This window comes from Bufo gargarizans, chromosome 7 (assembly GCF_014858855.1).
Source record: "Bufo gargarizans isolate SCDJY-AF-19 chromosome 7, ASM1485885v1, whole genome shotgun sequence".
Lineage (NCBI taxonomy): Eukaryota > Metazoa > Chordata > Amphibia > Anura > Bufonidae > Bufo > Bufo gargarizans.
Window position 1 is genome coordinate 172,493,665 of NC_058086.1, and position 15,700 is coordinate 172,509,364.

Genomic DNA, 15,700 nt, shown 5'->3' on the forward strand with positions numbered 1-15,700 from the left:
GCAGTTTGCTGTGGCACTTTTTCAAAATATTAATGATCTGGATTTATTTATGGAATAGCAGGTAGGTTGGTAGTGGGAATTGCCATTTCCCTCCCCACTCCAGTACTACGATGTCATACCTCCCAACAATCCCGGGTCCGGCGGGACAGTCCTGGATTGCAGTGTCTGTCACGCTGTCCTGGTGTGGGGGAGCTATGTCCTGCTTTCTGGCAGCTATCCCTGCGTCCATAGGAATCAGAGACAGTTGCCAATATTATTATGATGAAGCATCCGTTCCCTGCTTCATTATTCCTTCCCCCCTGCCTCGGCTCAGCATCCTTCACAGGCTAGAGCAGCCTATGTCCTGCTGCTGCTGCGGCTAGGAAGAAGGTAAGTATGTGGTGTTTATTTTATTTTTTTTGCATTCTATGAGGGGCACAATGTGGGCATATTACTGGGGAGAAAATTGTGGTCATATTACTGGGGGGCACATTGTGGGCATATTACTGGGGGCACAATGTGGGCAAATTACTGGGTGGCAGTATGTAGTGAGCTCCCTCTAGTGGTGGCTGTATAATCTGTATGTAGTGAGCTCCCTCTAGTGGTGGCTGTATAATCTGTATGCAGTGAGCTCCCTCTAGTGGTGGCTGTATAATCTGTATGTAGTGAGCTCCCTCTAGTGGTGGCTGTATATTCTGTATGTAGTGAGCTCCCTCTAGTGGTGGCTGTATAATCTGTATGTAGTGAGCTCCCCCTAGTGGTGGCTGTATAATCTGTATGTAGTAAGCTCCCTCTAGTGGTTGCTGTATAATCTGTATGTAGTGAGCTCCCTCTAGTGGTGGCTATATAATCTGTATCTAGTGAGCTCCCTCTAGTGGTGGCTGTATAATCTGTATGTAGTGAGCTCCCTCTAGTGGTGGCTGTATAATCTGTATGTAGTGAGCTCCCTCTAGTGGTGGCTGTATAATCGGTATGTAGTGAGCTCTCTCTAGTGTTGGCTGTATAATCTGCATGTAGTGAGCTCCCTCTAGGGGTGACTGTATAATCTGTATGTAGTGAGCTCCCTCTAGTGGTGGCTGTATAATATGTATGTAGTGAGCTCCATCTAGTGGTGGCTGTATAATCTGCATGTAGTGAGCTCCCTCTAGGGGTGACTGTATAATCTGTATGTAGTGAGCTCCCTCTAGTGGTGGCTGTATAATCTGTATGTAGTGAGCTCCCTCTAGTGGTGGCTGTATAATCTGTATGTAGTGAGCTCCCTCTAGTGGTGACTGTATAATCTGTATGTAGGGAGCTCCCTCTAGTGGTGGCTGTATAATCTGTATGTAGTGAGCTCCCTCTAGTGGTGGCTGTATAATCTGTATGTACTGAGCTCCCTCTAGTGGTGACTGTATAATCTGTATGTAGTGAGCCCCCCCTAGTGGTGGCTGTATAATCTGTATGTAGTGAGCTCCCTCTAGTGGTGGCTGTATGATCTGTATATAGTGAGCTCCCTCTAGTGGTGGCTGTATAATCTGTATGTAGTGAGCTCTCTCTAGTGGTGGCTGTATAATCTGTATGCAGTGAGCTCCCTCTAGTGGTGGCTGTATAATCTGTATGTAGTGAGCTCCCTCTAGTGGTGGCTGTATAATCTGTATGTAGTGAGCTCCCTCTAGTGGTGGCTGTATAATCTGTATGTAGTGAGCTCCCTCTAGTGGTGGCTGTATAATCTGTATGTAGTGAGCCCCCCCTAGTGGTGGATGTATAATCTGTATGTAGTGAGCTCCCTCTAGTGGTGGCTGTATGATCTGTATATAGTGAGCTCCCTCTAGTGGTGGCTGTATAATCTGTATGTAGTGAGCTCCCTCTAGTGGTGGCTGTATAATCTGTATGTAGTGAGCTCCCTCTAGTGGTGGCTGTATAATCTGTATGTAGTGAGCTCCCTCTAGTGGTGGCTGTATAATCTGTATGTAGTGAGCTCCCTCTAGTGGTGGCTGTATAATCTGTATGTAGTGAGCTCCCTCCCTTATTATTCCATTCAATATGCTGGATTTTGGTTATATTCCAGGTTGGAGATTTATTTTAAGGCTGATTTTCTGATTTCATGACCCGGCAGTGTCAGGGCGGTGACGTCTTTATCGACTCTGGTTTCTTCAATGTTTGCTTTGGTTTCCAGCATGAATAAGAATATTGTAATTTAGTAATGGCCTCTGCTCCATGTCAGTGAACGGCAGCTGATCCCCGCGGACGGCTCGCAGGTAGTGGGCGTGATTCCATTAATATCCTGCACACATTTCCTGGATGTTCTGCCGCGTCGGTTTGCAGTTCTTGGCACCGCTCGTCCCCCACCCACTTTGGGAGAAGCGTCTCCCCCGGCTCTCAGGCGGTGACTCAAACATCCGTGTGTGACTGGCAGAGGATCTGACCGGGGTCCATGTGAGCGCCGCCTCCGGTTCCCTCGGGTCACTGGCTCCACAGAGAGCTGCTTATGTCTTATTTATTCGCGCTCCTCCACCTTGACCAGTTCTTGGACCTGGATGTGGCAGATGGAAGACATCAGCGGAAAATATCTGTTTACCTCGTCGGAAAAACAGGCCCCAAAATGGAAACAGGTGGAGGGAGGATTGGAGGAGGAGGTAACACCGAGGGAGGGGAAGGGTTAATTGGGGCACATTTACTAAGACTTACCTGCTTTTGCCTCGTCATAAATTAGGCGCATCTACTGCAGTCCCTGCCCCGGCTGGCGTCGTTTTTTGCTAACATTTACGCCTTTTTCCACCATTTATGCCATTTGCCCGTGACACGCCCCAATCCCCGTCGCGCCCAACTGGCGGCGGTCACAGCGTAAAACCGGCCGTGTGACTAAAAATGGACTTGTGACCATATTAGTGATAGATTGGCACGCTCCTCTGCTTAACGGGGTTTTCGGGTTCAGAGGGGTTTACTATCAATGAGTGAACATTGGAGCGTTTCGTGCTCCGATCCTCCCCTGAATCGCGCAGGGAAAGGGCTTTTTCTTTAGATCCGGTGATGTACCGGGCCTCACTCTGTGAATGCTAGGCGGACACTTCCACCTAGCAGTGATCCCGGTGACGTCACCCGCACTAATGGGCGCTATAGACCTCCCGTCAGTGCCGGTGACGTCACCGTGATGGCTGCTAGGCAGAAGCCTCCACCCTAGCCCTGCGCCATGGGGAGCATCGGGGAGTGAAATGCTCCACTCATCCATGGTGAAGAACGGGTTATATCTGGGTTCAGCTCTGAACCCAGACAGCCCCTTTAAATACCACCACAGTATCAGCACGCTCCTCTCCTGAAATCCTCTGTGCTGCCCGGGACCCTGCTCCTTCCACTATGTAACGCTCAGCCTGTGACCACATGATCAGCACACTCCTCACCTGAAATCCTCTGTGCTGCTGGGACCCTGCTCCTTCCACTATGTAACTATCAGCCTGTGACCTCCACATGATCAGCACACTCCTCACCTGAAATCCTCTGTGCTGCTGGGGGCCCCTGCTCCCTCCACTATGTAACGCTCCACCTGTGACCTCCACATGATCAGCACACTCCTCACCTGAAATACTCTGTGCTGCTGGGGCCCCTGCTCCCTCCACTATGTAACTCTCCACCTGTGACTTCCACAAAATCAGCGCACTCCTCTCCTGAAATCCTCTGTGCTGCTGGGGGCCCCTGCTCCCTCCACTATGTAACTCACTTCCTGTTACCTCCACAAGATTAGCACTCTGCTCCTCAAATCCTCTGTGCTGCTGGGACCCTGCTCCTTCCACTATGTAACTCTCTTCCTGTCACCTCCACAAGATCAGCACACTCCGCTCCTGAAATCCTTTGTGCTGCTGGGACAAAGCTCCTTCTACTATGTGACTCTCAGCCTGTGACCTCCACAAGATCAGCACACTCCTCTCCTGAAATCCTCTGTGCTGCTGGGACCCTGCTCCTTCCACTATGTAGCTCTCTTCCTGTCACCTCCACAAGATCAGCACACTCCGCTCCTGAAATCCTCTGTGCTGCTGGGACCCTGCTCCTTCCACTATGTAACTCTCTTCCTGTCACCTCCACAAGATCAGCACACTCCTCTCCTGAAATCCTCTGTGCTGCTGGGACCCTGCTCCTTCCACTATGTAACTCTCATCCTGTCACCTCCACAGGATCAGCACACTCCTCTCCTGAAATCCTCTGTGCGGCTGGGACCCTGCTCCTCCCACTATGTAACTCTCCACCTGTCACCTCCACAAGATCAGCCTACTCCTCTCCTGAAATCCTCTGTGCTGCTGGGGGCCCCTGCTCCCTCCATTATGTAACTCTCTTCCTGTCACCTCGACAAGATCAGCGCACTCCTCTCCTGAAAATCCTCTGTGCTGCTGGGGCCCCTGCTCCCTCCACTATGTAACTCACTTCCTGTTACCTCCACAGGATCAGCACACTCCTCTCCTAAAATCCTCTGTGCTGCTGGGACCCTGCTCCTTCCACTATGTAACTCTCATCCTGTCACCTCCACAGGATCAGCACACTCCTCTCCTGAAATCCTCTGTGCGGCTGGGACCCTGCTCCTCCCACTATGTAACTCTCCACCTGTCACCTCCACAAGATCAGCCTACTCCTCTCCTGAAATCCTCTGTGCTGCTGGGGGCCCCTGCTCCCTCCATTATGTAACTCTCTTCCTGTCACCTCGACAAGATCAGCGCACTCCTCTCCTGAAAATCCTCTGTGCTGCTGGGGCCCCTGCTCCCTCCACTATGTAACTCACTTCCTGTTACCTCCACAGGATCAGCACACTCCTCTCCTAAAATCCTCTGTGCTGCTGGGACCCTGCTCCTTCCTCTATGTAACTCTCAGCCTGTGACCTCCACAAGATCAGCACACTCTTCTCCTAAAATCCTCTGTGCTGCTGGGACCCTGCTCCTTCCACTATGTAACTCTCTTCCTGTCACCTCCACAAGATCAGCACACTCCTCTCCTGAAATCCTCTGTGCTGCTGGGGCCCTGCTCCTTCCACTATGTAACTCTCAGCCTGTAACCTCCATAAGATCAGCACACTCCTCTCCTGAAATCCTCTGTGCTGCTGGGACCCTGCTCCTTCCACTGTGTATCTTTCAGCCTGTGACCTCTCCACAAGATCAGCACATTCTTCTCCTGAAATCCTCTGTGCTGCTGGGGTCCTTGCTCCTTCCACTATGTAACTCTCTTCCTGTCACCTCCACAAGATCAGCACACTCCTCTCCTGAAATCCTCTGTGCTGCTGGGACCCTGCTCCTTCCACTGTGTATCTTTCAGCCTGTGACCTCTCCACAAGATCAGCACATTCTTCTCCTGAAATCCTCTGTGCTGCTGGGGTCCTTGCTCCTTCCACTATGTAACTCTCTTCCTGTCACCTCCACAAGATCAGCACACTCTTCTCCTGAAATCCTCTGTGCTGCTCGGGACCCTGCTCCTTCCACTATGTAACTCTCTTCCTGTCACCTCCACAAGATTAGCACACTCCGCTCCTGAAATCCTCTGTGCTGCTGGGACACTGCTCCTCCCACTATATAACTCTCTTCCTGTCACCTCCACAAGATCAGCACACTCTTCTCCTGAAATCCTCTGTGCTGCTCGGGACCCTGCTCCTTCCACTATGTAACTCTCCACCTGTGACTTCCACAAGATCAGCACACTCCTCTCCTGAAATCCTCTGTGCTGCTGTGGACACTGCTTCCTCAGCCTGTGAATGGCGGGGACCATTCAGATGAAAATATAGCAAAATACAAACTTTTAAAACTTCCCATGATGCATCATTTCTGTCTTCCTCTTTCTGATCTATCCTTATGTGGGTGGAGCTTGGTTGGGGGCGTATCTGTATCCAGTGAAGGGGAGGGGCTGACAACTGTTTTAAACATTCACATCATTAAAATGTGACAACCGGCAGCTAACTTTTTCCATCGGAATCACTTTTATTCAGTTTCTGGAATTATTCTGGGATTTTCCCAATTCTTAAAATTTTCGACCCAGATGGGACTTGAACCCACAATCTCCAGCTCCGGAGGCTGGCGCCTTATCCATTAGGCCACTGGGCCATTTGTGACAAAGCCTCTGAGCAGAAACTGTGAAATTCTGCTGAAAAACTTTATTGTAAACAAATCACAGGAGTCCGGATTTACAGGCAGTTTTGTCGCTGTGGGCGGAGCCTTTAAAAAAAAAAAAAAGAGAATGGAATGTCTTTATTGGGCAGCGGGAGGGGGGCACTTACCTCCCCCCTCTTCTTGGGCCAATAGCGTAGATTTCAGCCTCCATTGTTTTATGAAGGAGATCTTCGCCGCTGCATCATCGGATCTGCCGATGGCGAAACGCTGGTGTCGCTAATCTCTAAACGTAACATTGTCAGAAGAAAACCCAAAATGGAGGATGCAACGCGGCTCTGAAGGGGAACTGATACATCACTTTGTCACATAAAACTTGTTATATTTTTGTTGCAGTTTTCAGCCCTTTGGATGCAGCCTGCAGTGTAAAGCACAGTGGTTTTAATGGAATCTCTGTGTCCAGGATCCGGCTGCGACACTTGTAAATGGACTTCGTGCACATAGTAAAAAGTGTCTTTTTTAAATAAATAAAAAATAAAAGAAACATAGTTACTGCAGAGACATGAATATGACAACTAGAATGAGATCCCCATGCTTTACACTGCAGGCTGCATCCAGGGAACTGGAAAATGCTGCAAAGTACATACCACCTCTCACTTTTCGGGGACATGGAGTAGGACCCCCTCAATATTGAGATGGGTAGGGGTCTCACACACTGATTCACTTGTCACATTGTGTTTATGGACAATCCCTTGAAGTTGTCGGTCACCCCGCCCCTCCCCCCTCCCCCGCTCCAGACTCTCCGTCTTTGGTATGGAAAGTAGATTAAACCACATGAAAGCAAACATCTCCGCTGATTCCACCTCTGCCCGAGGGAAGGAATTTACTGGACTAATGTTCCAGGAACGAGTGACTGGCGCGGCGCCAACCCCGGGTCCGACCGTCCAATCTGCTTCACCCGAGAATCGGCCCGGATTATACTGCAAAGGACGGGGATTTATAATGGTTTAAAGGGAACCTGTCCACGAGTAAGATTAGGGTAGCAGTACAATGTCCTGGCCATGCTGAACTAGGGGGCGCCATAGCAAATGAGCCCCGAAAACACCAATCAAAGGACTAGAATAAGTAAGCCCCACCCTCTGGACTCCTTTCAAACAGGTATGTCATGTGACCACTGGGAGGAGGGGCACAAGGAACAGCTTTACTGTTCAGGACTGTGGGAAAGCTGGGTGATCCAGCAGCCATATTAGTCGTCTATCAGGGCGGGAAGGCGAGATGTTCTGCAGAGATGATTCAGATAAACCAGATGTAGGAGGACGTCACGAACAGCAGAAAGAAGTCGCTGTATTTTTAGCTTTTCCTGTTTTTCTCCCAGAACTAATAATAATCAGCAGATGTTGCACAGAAGCCGCAGCGAGTCACAGAGCGGGGGGCAGAGAGTCAAAGGGGGGGGGGGCAAAGAGTCACACAGTGGGAGGCAGGGAGTCAAAGTCCGGGGGGGGGGGGGGGGGGAGTCACAGAGCAAGAGGCAGAGAGTCTAAGGGGGGGGGGGCAAAGAGTCACACAGTGGGAGGCAGGGAGTCAAAGTCCGGGGGGGGGGGGGGGGGGAGTCACAGAGCAAGAGGCAGAGAGTCTAAGGGGAGGGCAGGGAGTCACAGAGCGGGGGGCAGAGAGTCAAAGGGGGGGCAAAGAATGACACAGTGGGAGGCAGGGAGTCAAAAGGGGGAGGCAAAGAGTCACAGAGCGGGGGGCAGAGAGTCAAAGGGGGGGGCAAAGAGTCACACAGTGGGAGGCAGGGAGTCAAAGTCCGGGGGGTCAAAGAGTCACAGAGCGGGAGGCAGAGAGTCTAAGGGGAGGGCAGGGAGTCACAGAGCGGGGGGCAGAGAGTCAAGGGGGGGGCAAAGGGCAAAGAGTCACACAGTGGGAGGCAGGGAGTCAAAAGGGGGGCAAAGTGTCACAGAGCGGGGGGCAGAGAGTCAAAGGCGGGGCAAAGAGTCACACAGTGGGAGGCAGGGAGTCAAAGTCCGGGGGGGGGGAGTCACAGAGCAAGAGGCAGAGAGTCTAAGGGGAGGGCAGGGAGTCACAGAGCGGGAGGCAGAGAGTCTAAGGGGAGGGCAGGGAGTCACAGAGCGGGGGGCAGAGAGTCAAAGACTGGGGGGGCATTCACAGAGCGGGGGAGAGTCACAGAACAGGAGGCAGGGAGTCAAAGACGGGGGGGGGGCAAAGAGTCACAGAGCGGGAGGCAGAGAGTCACAGAGCGGGAGGCAGAGAGTCAGAGACCGGGGGGGGGGGGAGAAGAGTCACAAACCGGGGGGCAAAGAGTCACAGATGGGGGGGGGAGAATCACAGAGCGGGAGGCAGAGAGTCACAGATCTGTGAGCAAAGGGCAAACAGTCACAGAGAAGCATTAGGTCAGGACTGATTATCAGCTCTGGAAGTAAAAGGGAAAGTTTTATTCACCGACAACAAGCAGAGAAAATGGTGAGGACTTTGCAGAAGTGTGCTCCGGCCCTTTAATATCCGTCAGCCCCGGGCATCACATCTCCAGCTGAACCCTCCTGACCGGTTCTGTGGTGAACCTCGCAGGTGAACGCGGCTCTGCTAGGATCGTATAATTAGCCCCTGCCGCCCGCGTGCTGTTAACGGGCGAGGAGTCAACGGGGCAAACTGATTGCGGGCGCTGATATTTCCGCACTGAATATAATTAGGACGAGCGGACACAGCGCCATTGTCCACAAATACTCTGTGACCTGAGAACGGGCGAACCTTCCCCTGGGTAATCACCACCAACCTCCTCCAGCTCTGCTACATCTCACCTGGATTCAGGAATAGAATGCTAGAACTACAGTGAAGACTGGCAGTGCAGGAAGAGACAAGATGCAGAACAATTACTGTCATTCAGGATCTGTGGAGAGCCGGGTGACAGTGATGTGACGGTAAACCGGACACGTTATTAAAATAGTCGTAACGAATGGCGATAAGTGGCGGAGCCGGAAAAACGCTGCAGAGACGATCCCAGCGCAACACGTGAGGAGTGACATCAGACTGTGCGCCTGCCCCTTTAAGAAGTAGCGACCCAATAGTGGCAAATATCGGACTGCCCCATCAATTGGTGCAGACTGACCCTAGGACGGCCCACTTAACCCTTACTCCTCCTGCTGATGTTGATCTGCGTTGGAGCTCCCTCTGGTGTGTGCCCCCCGTACTGCAGGACACAGAACACCACACAGAACATTCGGGGTTAATGACAATTTAGTTTCATAAACAAAAGAGAAAAAAAATTATCTTAAAGTTGTAAAAACACAAAATCAGGTAAAAAAAAGAAAACACGAAGGTCGGATGTTATAGTTCAGTTTTCACACTTTCTGATTCTTCTTCCTGCAAAACAGAAAAATAAAAATATAAATTTTATAAAAATTAGCAAGAATATTTCAAGTGGAGGCAGAAAATGACATTACGACCCAGGCCCCGCCCCTCTGACCCTGCACATGACAGAATTCTCTGTGCCATGTTCATCAGGAGTCCAGGGGGCGGGGCATACTTCTCCTAGCCTTTTGATTGGACCAGTTGTATGGAGCTCCCCTTTAAGACTCGCTGCCCCCCCAGGTCCAGTCCTCTGATTCTTCCACTCACCAATGCGCCGGACAAGAAATCTGAACAGAATTTTTTCACGGTCTCAGCGGTAATTTCACCGGACGCCATGATGCGTTTCCTGTTGGACTCGGTGTCGTATATGGAGACGAGCGGGAGGTCGCTCTGCGTCAGCTTGAAGAACGCCATGATCTTCTGATTGCTCTTCATGTTGACGTCCATCTTCACAAACAGAACCTGACGCCGGGGAATGGAAGATGAAATATGGACACCGTGAGTGCAGGATCGGGGGTCGGCTGGTCAAGTCTGTATTCAGTGGAGTCATTCATTATATGTAGTCCCTGCAGGATTGACTATTAATGTCTGCCCTTTCTGCAGGATCAACTAGTTACACCTGCCCCCTCTGCAGGATCAACTATTAATGTCTGTCCTTCCTGCAGGATCAGCTAGTCATGTCTGCCCTCCCTGCATGATTAAATAGTCATGTCTACTTTCCCTGCAGGATCAACTAGTTACACCTGCCCCCTCTGCAGGATCAACTATTAATGTCTGTCCTTCCTGCAGGATCAACTAGTAAAGTCTGCCCTCCCTGCATGATTGATTAATCATGTCTGCCCTCCAGCATGATTGAATAGTCATGTCTGCCTCCCCTGCAGGACCAACTAGTCATGTCTACCCTCTCTGGAGGATCAATTAGTCATGTCTGCCTCCCCTGCAGGACCAACTAGTCATGTCTACCCTCCCTGCAGGACCAACTAGTCATGTCTGCCCTCTCTGCAGGATCAATTAGTCATGTCTGCCTCCCCTGCAGGATCAATTAGCCATGCCTGCCCTCCCTGCAGGAACAACTAGTCATGCCTGCCCTCCCTGCAGGATTGACTCCAGCAAATATTTGTGTCACCTCTGCCCTGCCCACAGGGATATGGGGTCTGGTATGAGGCATCGCATGGGATCTGAACATTTGGATTTATTATGGGATTCATATTATGGGGTCTGGTCTGGGGCCTGAATATTGTGGTTTGAATTTGGGGGTCTGGGATACGGAATATTAGTGCTGTGTTTGGGCGTCTTACCCCCGGAGGACTGTCAGTATCTGTTCAGCTCAGTGGTCAGTGATTATGATGCAATACTTCACATTTCCTGTGGGGGCACCACTAGGAAGAGTAAACCATGGCTGCGCGTTACGTTACCGTCTTATGTACTAATATCTACAGTTTCCGCTTTTTTAACAGTATGGCTGACCTGCCCCCGGAGATCCTTCGCGGCTTCTCGTAATTCCTTCAGGATCTCCTCCTGTCCTTCCACGTCCTTGTGTGTGAAGAAGAGCAGATGGATCTGAACATTGCAGGCGATAATTCCAATGGCCGTCTGATGAGGGCGAGATAACACAGAAGATACTGACAACCGGCACTATGCCCAGAACGCCTGCTGTTCCTGCGGAGGAACCTACACGGCTCGTTCTTCTCTATTCTCTGGCGCAAAACTAACAAACAGCAGCTACAAAGCGGCAAATCCCAGATGTAACGATTGCTGCGTTCAAATTTCACTTCCCACCACTTTCAGGGTCTGTAGTTGCTGTCAGTGAATGGAATATTCCCATTTATATGTTTGTGGCCTCCTTTCTAACTACCGGTAACTATTTCTTATTGTCCCTGTAAATGTTAAGAAACAAATGTTGCAACTCTGCAAAGTCGTGTTTAAACAATGTGTTTTATGTGTCTCCACGGTAACAGACTCCAAACGACGCCTGTGTAGTCTGCTCCCTCAGTCATGTGCTTCTCCCTTCCATCCAGCATTATTTTTTGCTAACCTACCAAATGTGATTACCAAAATGGGTTGTAAAAAAACATTAAAAATGGCTCCTGACGCAATGCTTTTCACAGCTGAGGTTTTGTTACAATATATCCAGTCTAGACAATCCCCTGTCTGATACAATGTATCAGTCTGGAGTGCAGGCTTGTTATATTGCAGAGGATTGTCCAGACCAGATACAATTACAACAACCCCTCAGCTGTGAGGAGTATTAGGTCAGGACTGGTTCGTAGCCTCTCTATGTAACTTATAGTGTTACCATTCATTGACAGCAAGCAGGCAAGCATTTTGAAAATGGTCAGGAATTGAGACCCAATGTTGGATCACAAATAAGCCTTTTAAAACTTCCCCTGGTGACACGTGGACTGTGCCTCGTGATGCGGTGTCTGGTGGCGCCCGTCCGGCCCTGCACTTTCCACATCACTGATATTCCAGAAGAATAGAACTTACCATGGGGTTATACTCTGTCACCAGTCTCAAATCATTGATCGTAAGGAATCGGTAAAGTTTTGCAGTGTTAAGTTCTGCCGTTTCCTCCACCACTAAATCATCCCGGAAATTATCTGTCTAGAATCAAAGAAAATGAAAGAAAAATCACCACCAGAGCTGCATTCACGATTCTGCTGCCTGATATCTGGAAACCATAGGCATTTGGCACAACATATTCAGTGCACAAACTGAACCAGCAGGGGGCAGCAGTGTGATGTGGGGTACTGCAGCCAGAGAGCAAATGGGCAACCAGCAGGACAGTGAAATGGGGGAGAATAAAAGGAAGTAACAATCACCTGGCGGAAAATGCTGACGGTGTTACTCTTTATCTTGTAGTGCTTCAGGACGTCTTTGTTGGTTGTGAAGCCATAATCCCATTCTGGATGATTTTTAACAAGTGTATTGTAATACTCAAATTCTGGAGTCTCTGGATCCTGTGAGAAGAGCAGAACCATGTAAAGGCGTCCTCCACCGACATACAGCATAATGGGCAAACGTCAGCTGTAAGAACCTACCACAAAAAACCCGACCACGGCTAGATCAGTGGAATCAATGAAGGCTGCGGTAGAAGGAACGTCCGATAATATCTGGGCTCTTCTCTCCGGAACTGAAGGAAAATCAGGAAAAACTCTGATGAACATCAGTGATCAATATCATCATCAGTTATCATCCTGAAGAATCAGGTACTGAACAAGCAGGTAATGCTGAAATATTTGAGCTCCAATGCTAGCAGAATAGTGAGTGCAGCTCTGGAGTATAATACAGGATGTAACTCAGGATCAGTACAGGATAAGTAATGTATGTACACAGTGACTGCACCAGCAGAATAGTGAGTGCAGCTCTGGAGTATAATACAGGATGTAACTCAGGATCAGTACAGGATAAGTAATGTATGTACACAGTGACTGCACTAGCAGAATAGTGAGTGCAGCTCTGGAGTGCAATACAGGATATAACTCAGGATCAGTACAGGATAAGTAATGTATGTACACAGTGACTGCACCAGCAGAATAGTGAGTGCAGCTCTGGAGTGTAATACAGGATGTAACTCAGGATCAGTACAGGATAAGTAATGTATGTACACAGTGACTGCACCAGCAGAATAGTGAGTGCAGCTCTGGAGTATAATACAGGATGTAACACAGCATAAGTAGTGTAATTTTTTTGTATAGTAAATTGATGATACTAGAGCATAAGAAGTTATTTACAGTGTTGCTTTTTCCAGATTATAATCTAGGGTATAATTATTGCTCTGGCTGGAAATTTTATAATCTCTGCAGGATTTCTTGCTACTGGTTTAGTCTCCAGGATCATGGGCTCCTGAAGAGATTCTATCTCTGAACAGTAAATCTTAGGTGATCAGTGTGTGACGCATTGTAGATTGGCTCAGGAGATTACTGCATACAGATATATACAGCCACCACTAGAGGGAGCTCAGGAGATTACTGCCTACAGATATATACAGCCACCACTAGAGGGAGCTCAGGAGATTACTACATACAGATATATACAGCCACCATTAGAGGGAGCTCAGGAGATTACTACATACAGATATATACAGCCACCACTAGAGGGAGCTCAGGAGATTACTACATACAGCTATATACAGCCACCACTAGAGGGAGCTCAGGAGATTACTGCCTACAGCTATATACAGCCACCACTAGAGGGAGCTCAGGAGATTACTGCCTACAGATATATACAGCCACCACTAGAGGGAGCTCAGGAGATTACTACATACAGATATATACAGCCACCATTAGAGGGAGCTCAGGAGATTACTACATACAGATATATACAGCCACCACTAGAGGGAGCTCAGGAGATTACTACATACAGCTATATACAGCCAGCACTAGAGGGAGCTCAGGAGATTACTACATACAGATATATACAGCCACCATTAGAGGGAGCTCAGGAGATTACTGCCTACAGATATATACAGCCACCACTAGAGGGAGCTCAGGAGATTACTACATACAGATATATACAGCCACCACTAGAGGGAGCTCAGGAGATTACTGCATACAGATATATACAGCCACCACTAGAGGGAGCTCAGGAGATTACTACATACAGATATATACAGCCACCACTAGAGGGAGCTCAGGAGATTACTGCATACAGATATATACTGCCACCACTAGAGGGAGCTCAGGAGATTACTGCATACAGATATATACAGCCACCACTAGAGGGAGCTTACAGCATATGAGGCAGGCAAGGATTGTGAGTGAAGTGAAGGAGCCAGTGTGAGTAACATGTTATTAGTATGCTTTCCTTCTGCAGGTCTGGCCAGAAGGGGGGTCCAAAAAATAGCCAACCCCTTTAAGGCCTCTTGTATATGGGACCTAAAGCTAAGAGCTAAGTCTGATGTTAACCTCCCCATGAAGCACCCTTCAGACTTCAAGCAAAAATCTCTATATAAAAGCCTAAGAGGTACGCAGTTCTTAGTCTCAGCCAGCCGAACTCCCAGTAGAACCAGTAAAGAAGCCTCCGCCTATAACAGTTTGCTGGTTTCATCCAGGTAACGTCTTAGGACCAGTAAAACGTCAGGTATATGATGAAGCGTATAACACTGATCCCTGCTGGTGGGAAACGGCTATTACACTTCTGTTGTCTCATGACTACTACTCAGAATTTAGGTTTAGTGAGTGTCCCAGCTGTGGTTGATGGACGGACTGTAGATTCCTAAAAGGAAGAGATAAATTCTTATGGTCCTCTGCACATGGGATCCATGTCTTTGACCAGATGGTGAATATGTCCCTCAGGCCCTGAGCCCGAGGATGGTGATTTATCTCCTCCACTACAGTTTTACTATGAGACATTGAGCAATGGCGGCCAGTCCTCATGGTTGATTCTGACCTCCCCTGCTCTCGGTCCCCTCTATGTGGTGGCACCAGGGACTTACCTTCAATGTCGGTGCTGTTGCCGGTTTCTGTAGCCAGAGTAATGCTGACTAGCAGGAGAAGCATCGAGGCCAGGATACAGCAGGAGGGTCGTCCCATGGCGTCCGGGGTCTCTCCGCTCTGCTGGGCTGTAGTGAAGTGATGATGACTCGTTGAGCAGCGCTGTACTGATGACGTGAGGAGGCCTGAGAACCGCACACCTGCCGCCAGTGATAAGGGGGATCCCGTCATGGCCACCGCTCAGCACGGTCCCTGTAACTTGTCCTTGGACACTTGTTCAATCATTCACCGTCCTGGGTCCCATCATATCCAGTGGATGCATGGGAAGGGCTGGCATGTCGCTATGTGGTATGTAAGGGTGGCCCCCACTCCATGATGGTGGATGGAAACAGGCGGACATGGTTGTAACACTGGAGGCATCAGGTGTAATGGTGACCGTCTTTAAATGAGGACAGCAGGTATAACAGGTGTACTGTCTCTTTAAGACTCTGTCCTGAGGCTTGCAGTGCACCCAGAGAGGATCAACTGAAGAGATCAGTGTCCCCCGCCTCCTGCGCCAGGTCCACTCATCAGATGGCACCGCGCTCAGACGTCTGAGGACGGAGGATGAGACTTCTCGGATGGGCAGTTGTTAAACTGACTCGACGCATTTCGGGGACAAAACAAAGTTCCCCTTAAAATACAATCAGAATAACATCGAGGACAACCTCATTCATCGGGAGGTCCCAGATGCCACCACACAGGGTCCTGAAGGTGGACTGGTAGCCATAACAATAGTACAGGGCGGATAGAAGTCCGGAGGGATGGACTGGTGGTCTTAATGATAATAGGAGGCTGGCAGAACATTTCCGCACGTTGGTCTGTAAC

At 49.5% G+C, this 15,700-nt stretch overlaps 1 protein-coding gene and 1 non-coding gene across 2 annotated transcripts; both read right to left on the reverse strand.

Annotated features, from left to right (window-relative positions):
- Positions 1–5,956: 5,956 nt before the first annotated feature.
- Positions 5,957–6,029, reverse strand: TRNAR-CCG. The gene has a single exon. It is a non-coding gene; the product is annotated as a tRNA-Arg (tRNA).
- A 3,245-nt stretch (positions 6,030–9,274) lies between these two features.
- On the reverse strand, positions 9,275–14,909 carry LOC122943445 (endoplasmic reticulum resident protein 27-like). The gene is made up of 6 exons (XM_044301204.1): positions 14,836–14,909; positions 12,221–12,531; positions 11,886–12,002; positions 10,866–10,991; positions 9,666–9,860; positions 9,275–9,410 (listed from the first exon to the last, which is right to left on the reverse strand). Exons 2-6 carry the CDS (start codon positions 12,407–12,409, stop codon positions 9,375–9,377), a joined length of 663 nt encoding a protein of 220 aa, XP_044157139.1. The 5' UTR covers positions 12,410–12,531; positions 14,836–14,909; the 3' UTR covers positions 9,275–9,374.
- Between the last annotated feature and the right edge of the window lie 791 nt (positions 14,910–15,700).

Bases quoted from the DNA above. Each gene is read 5' to 3' on its own strand.
- LOC122943445 (XM_044301204.1), bottom strand. From the start codon at position 12,409: ATGCTGTATGTCGGTGGAGGACGCCTTTACATGGTTCTGCTCTTCTCA. The intron at 12,003-12,220 runs GTGATTGTTACT...CTTTGATTCTAG, and splicing joins CCGTCAGCATTTTCCGCCAG to ACAGATAATTTCCGGGATGA. The intron at 9,861-10,865 runs GTCAGCCATACT...CCCCGGCGTCAG, and splicing joins CGAAGGATCTCCGGGGGCAG to GTTCTGTTTGTGAAGATGGA.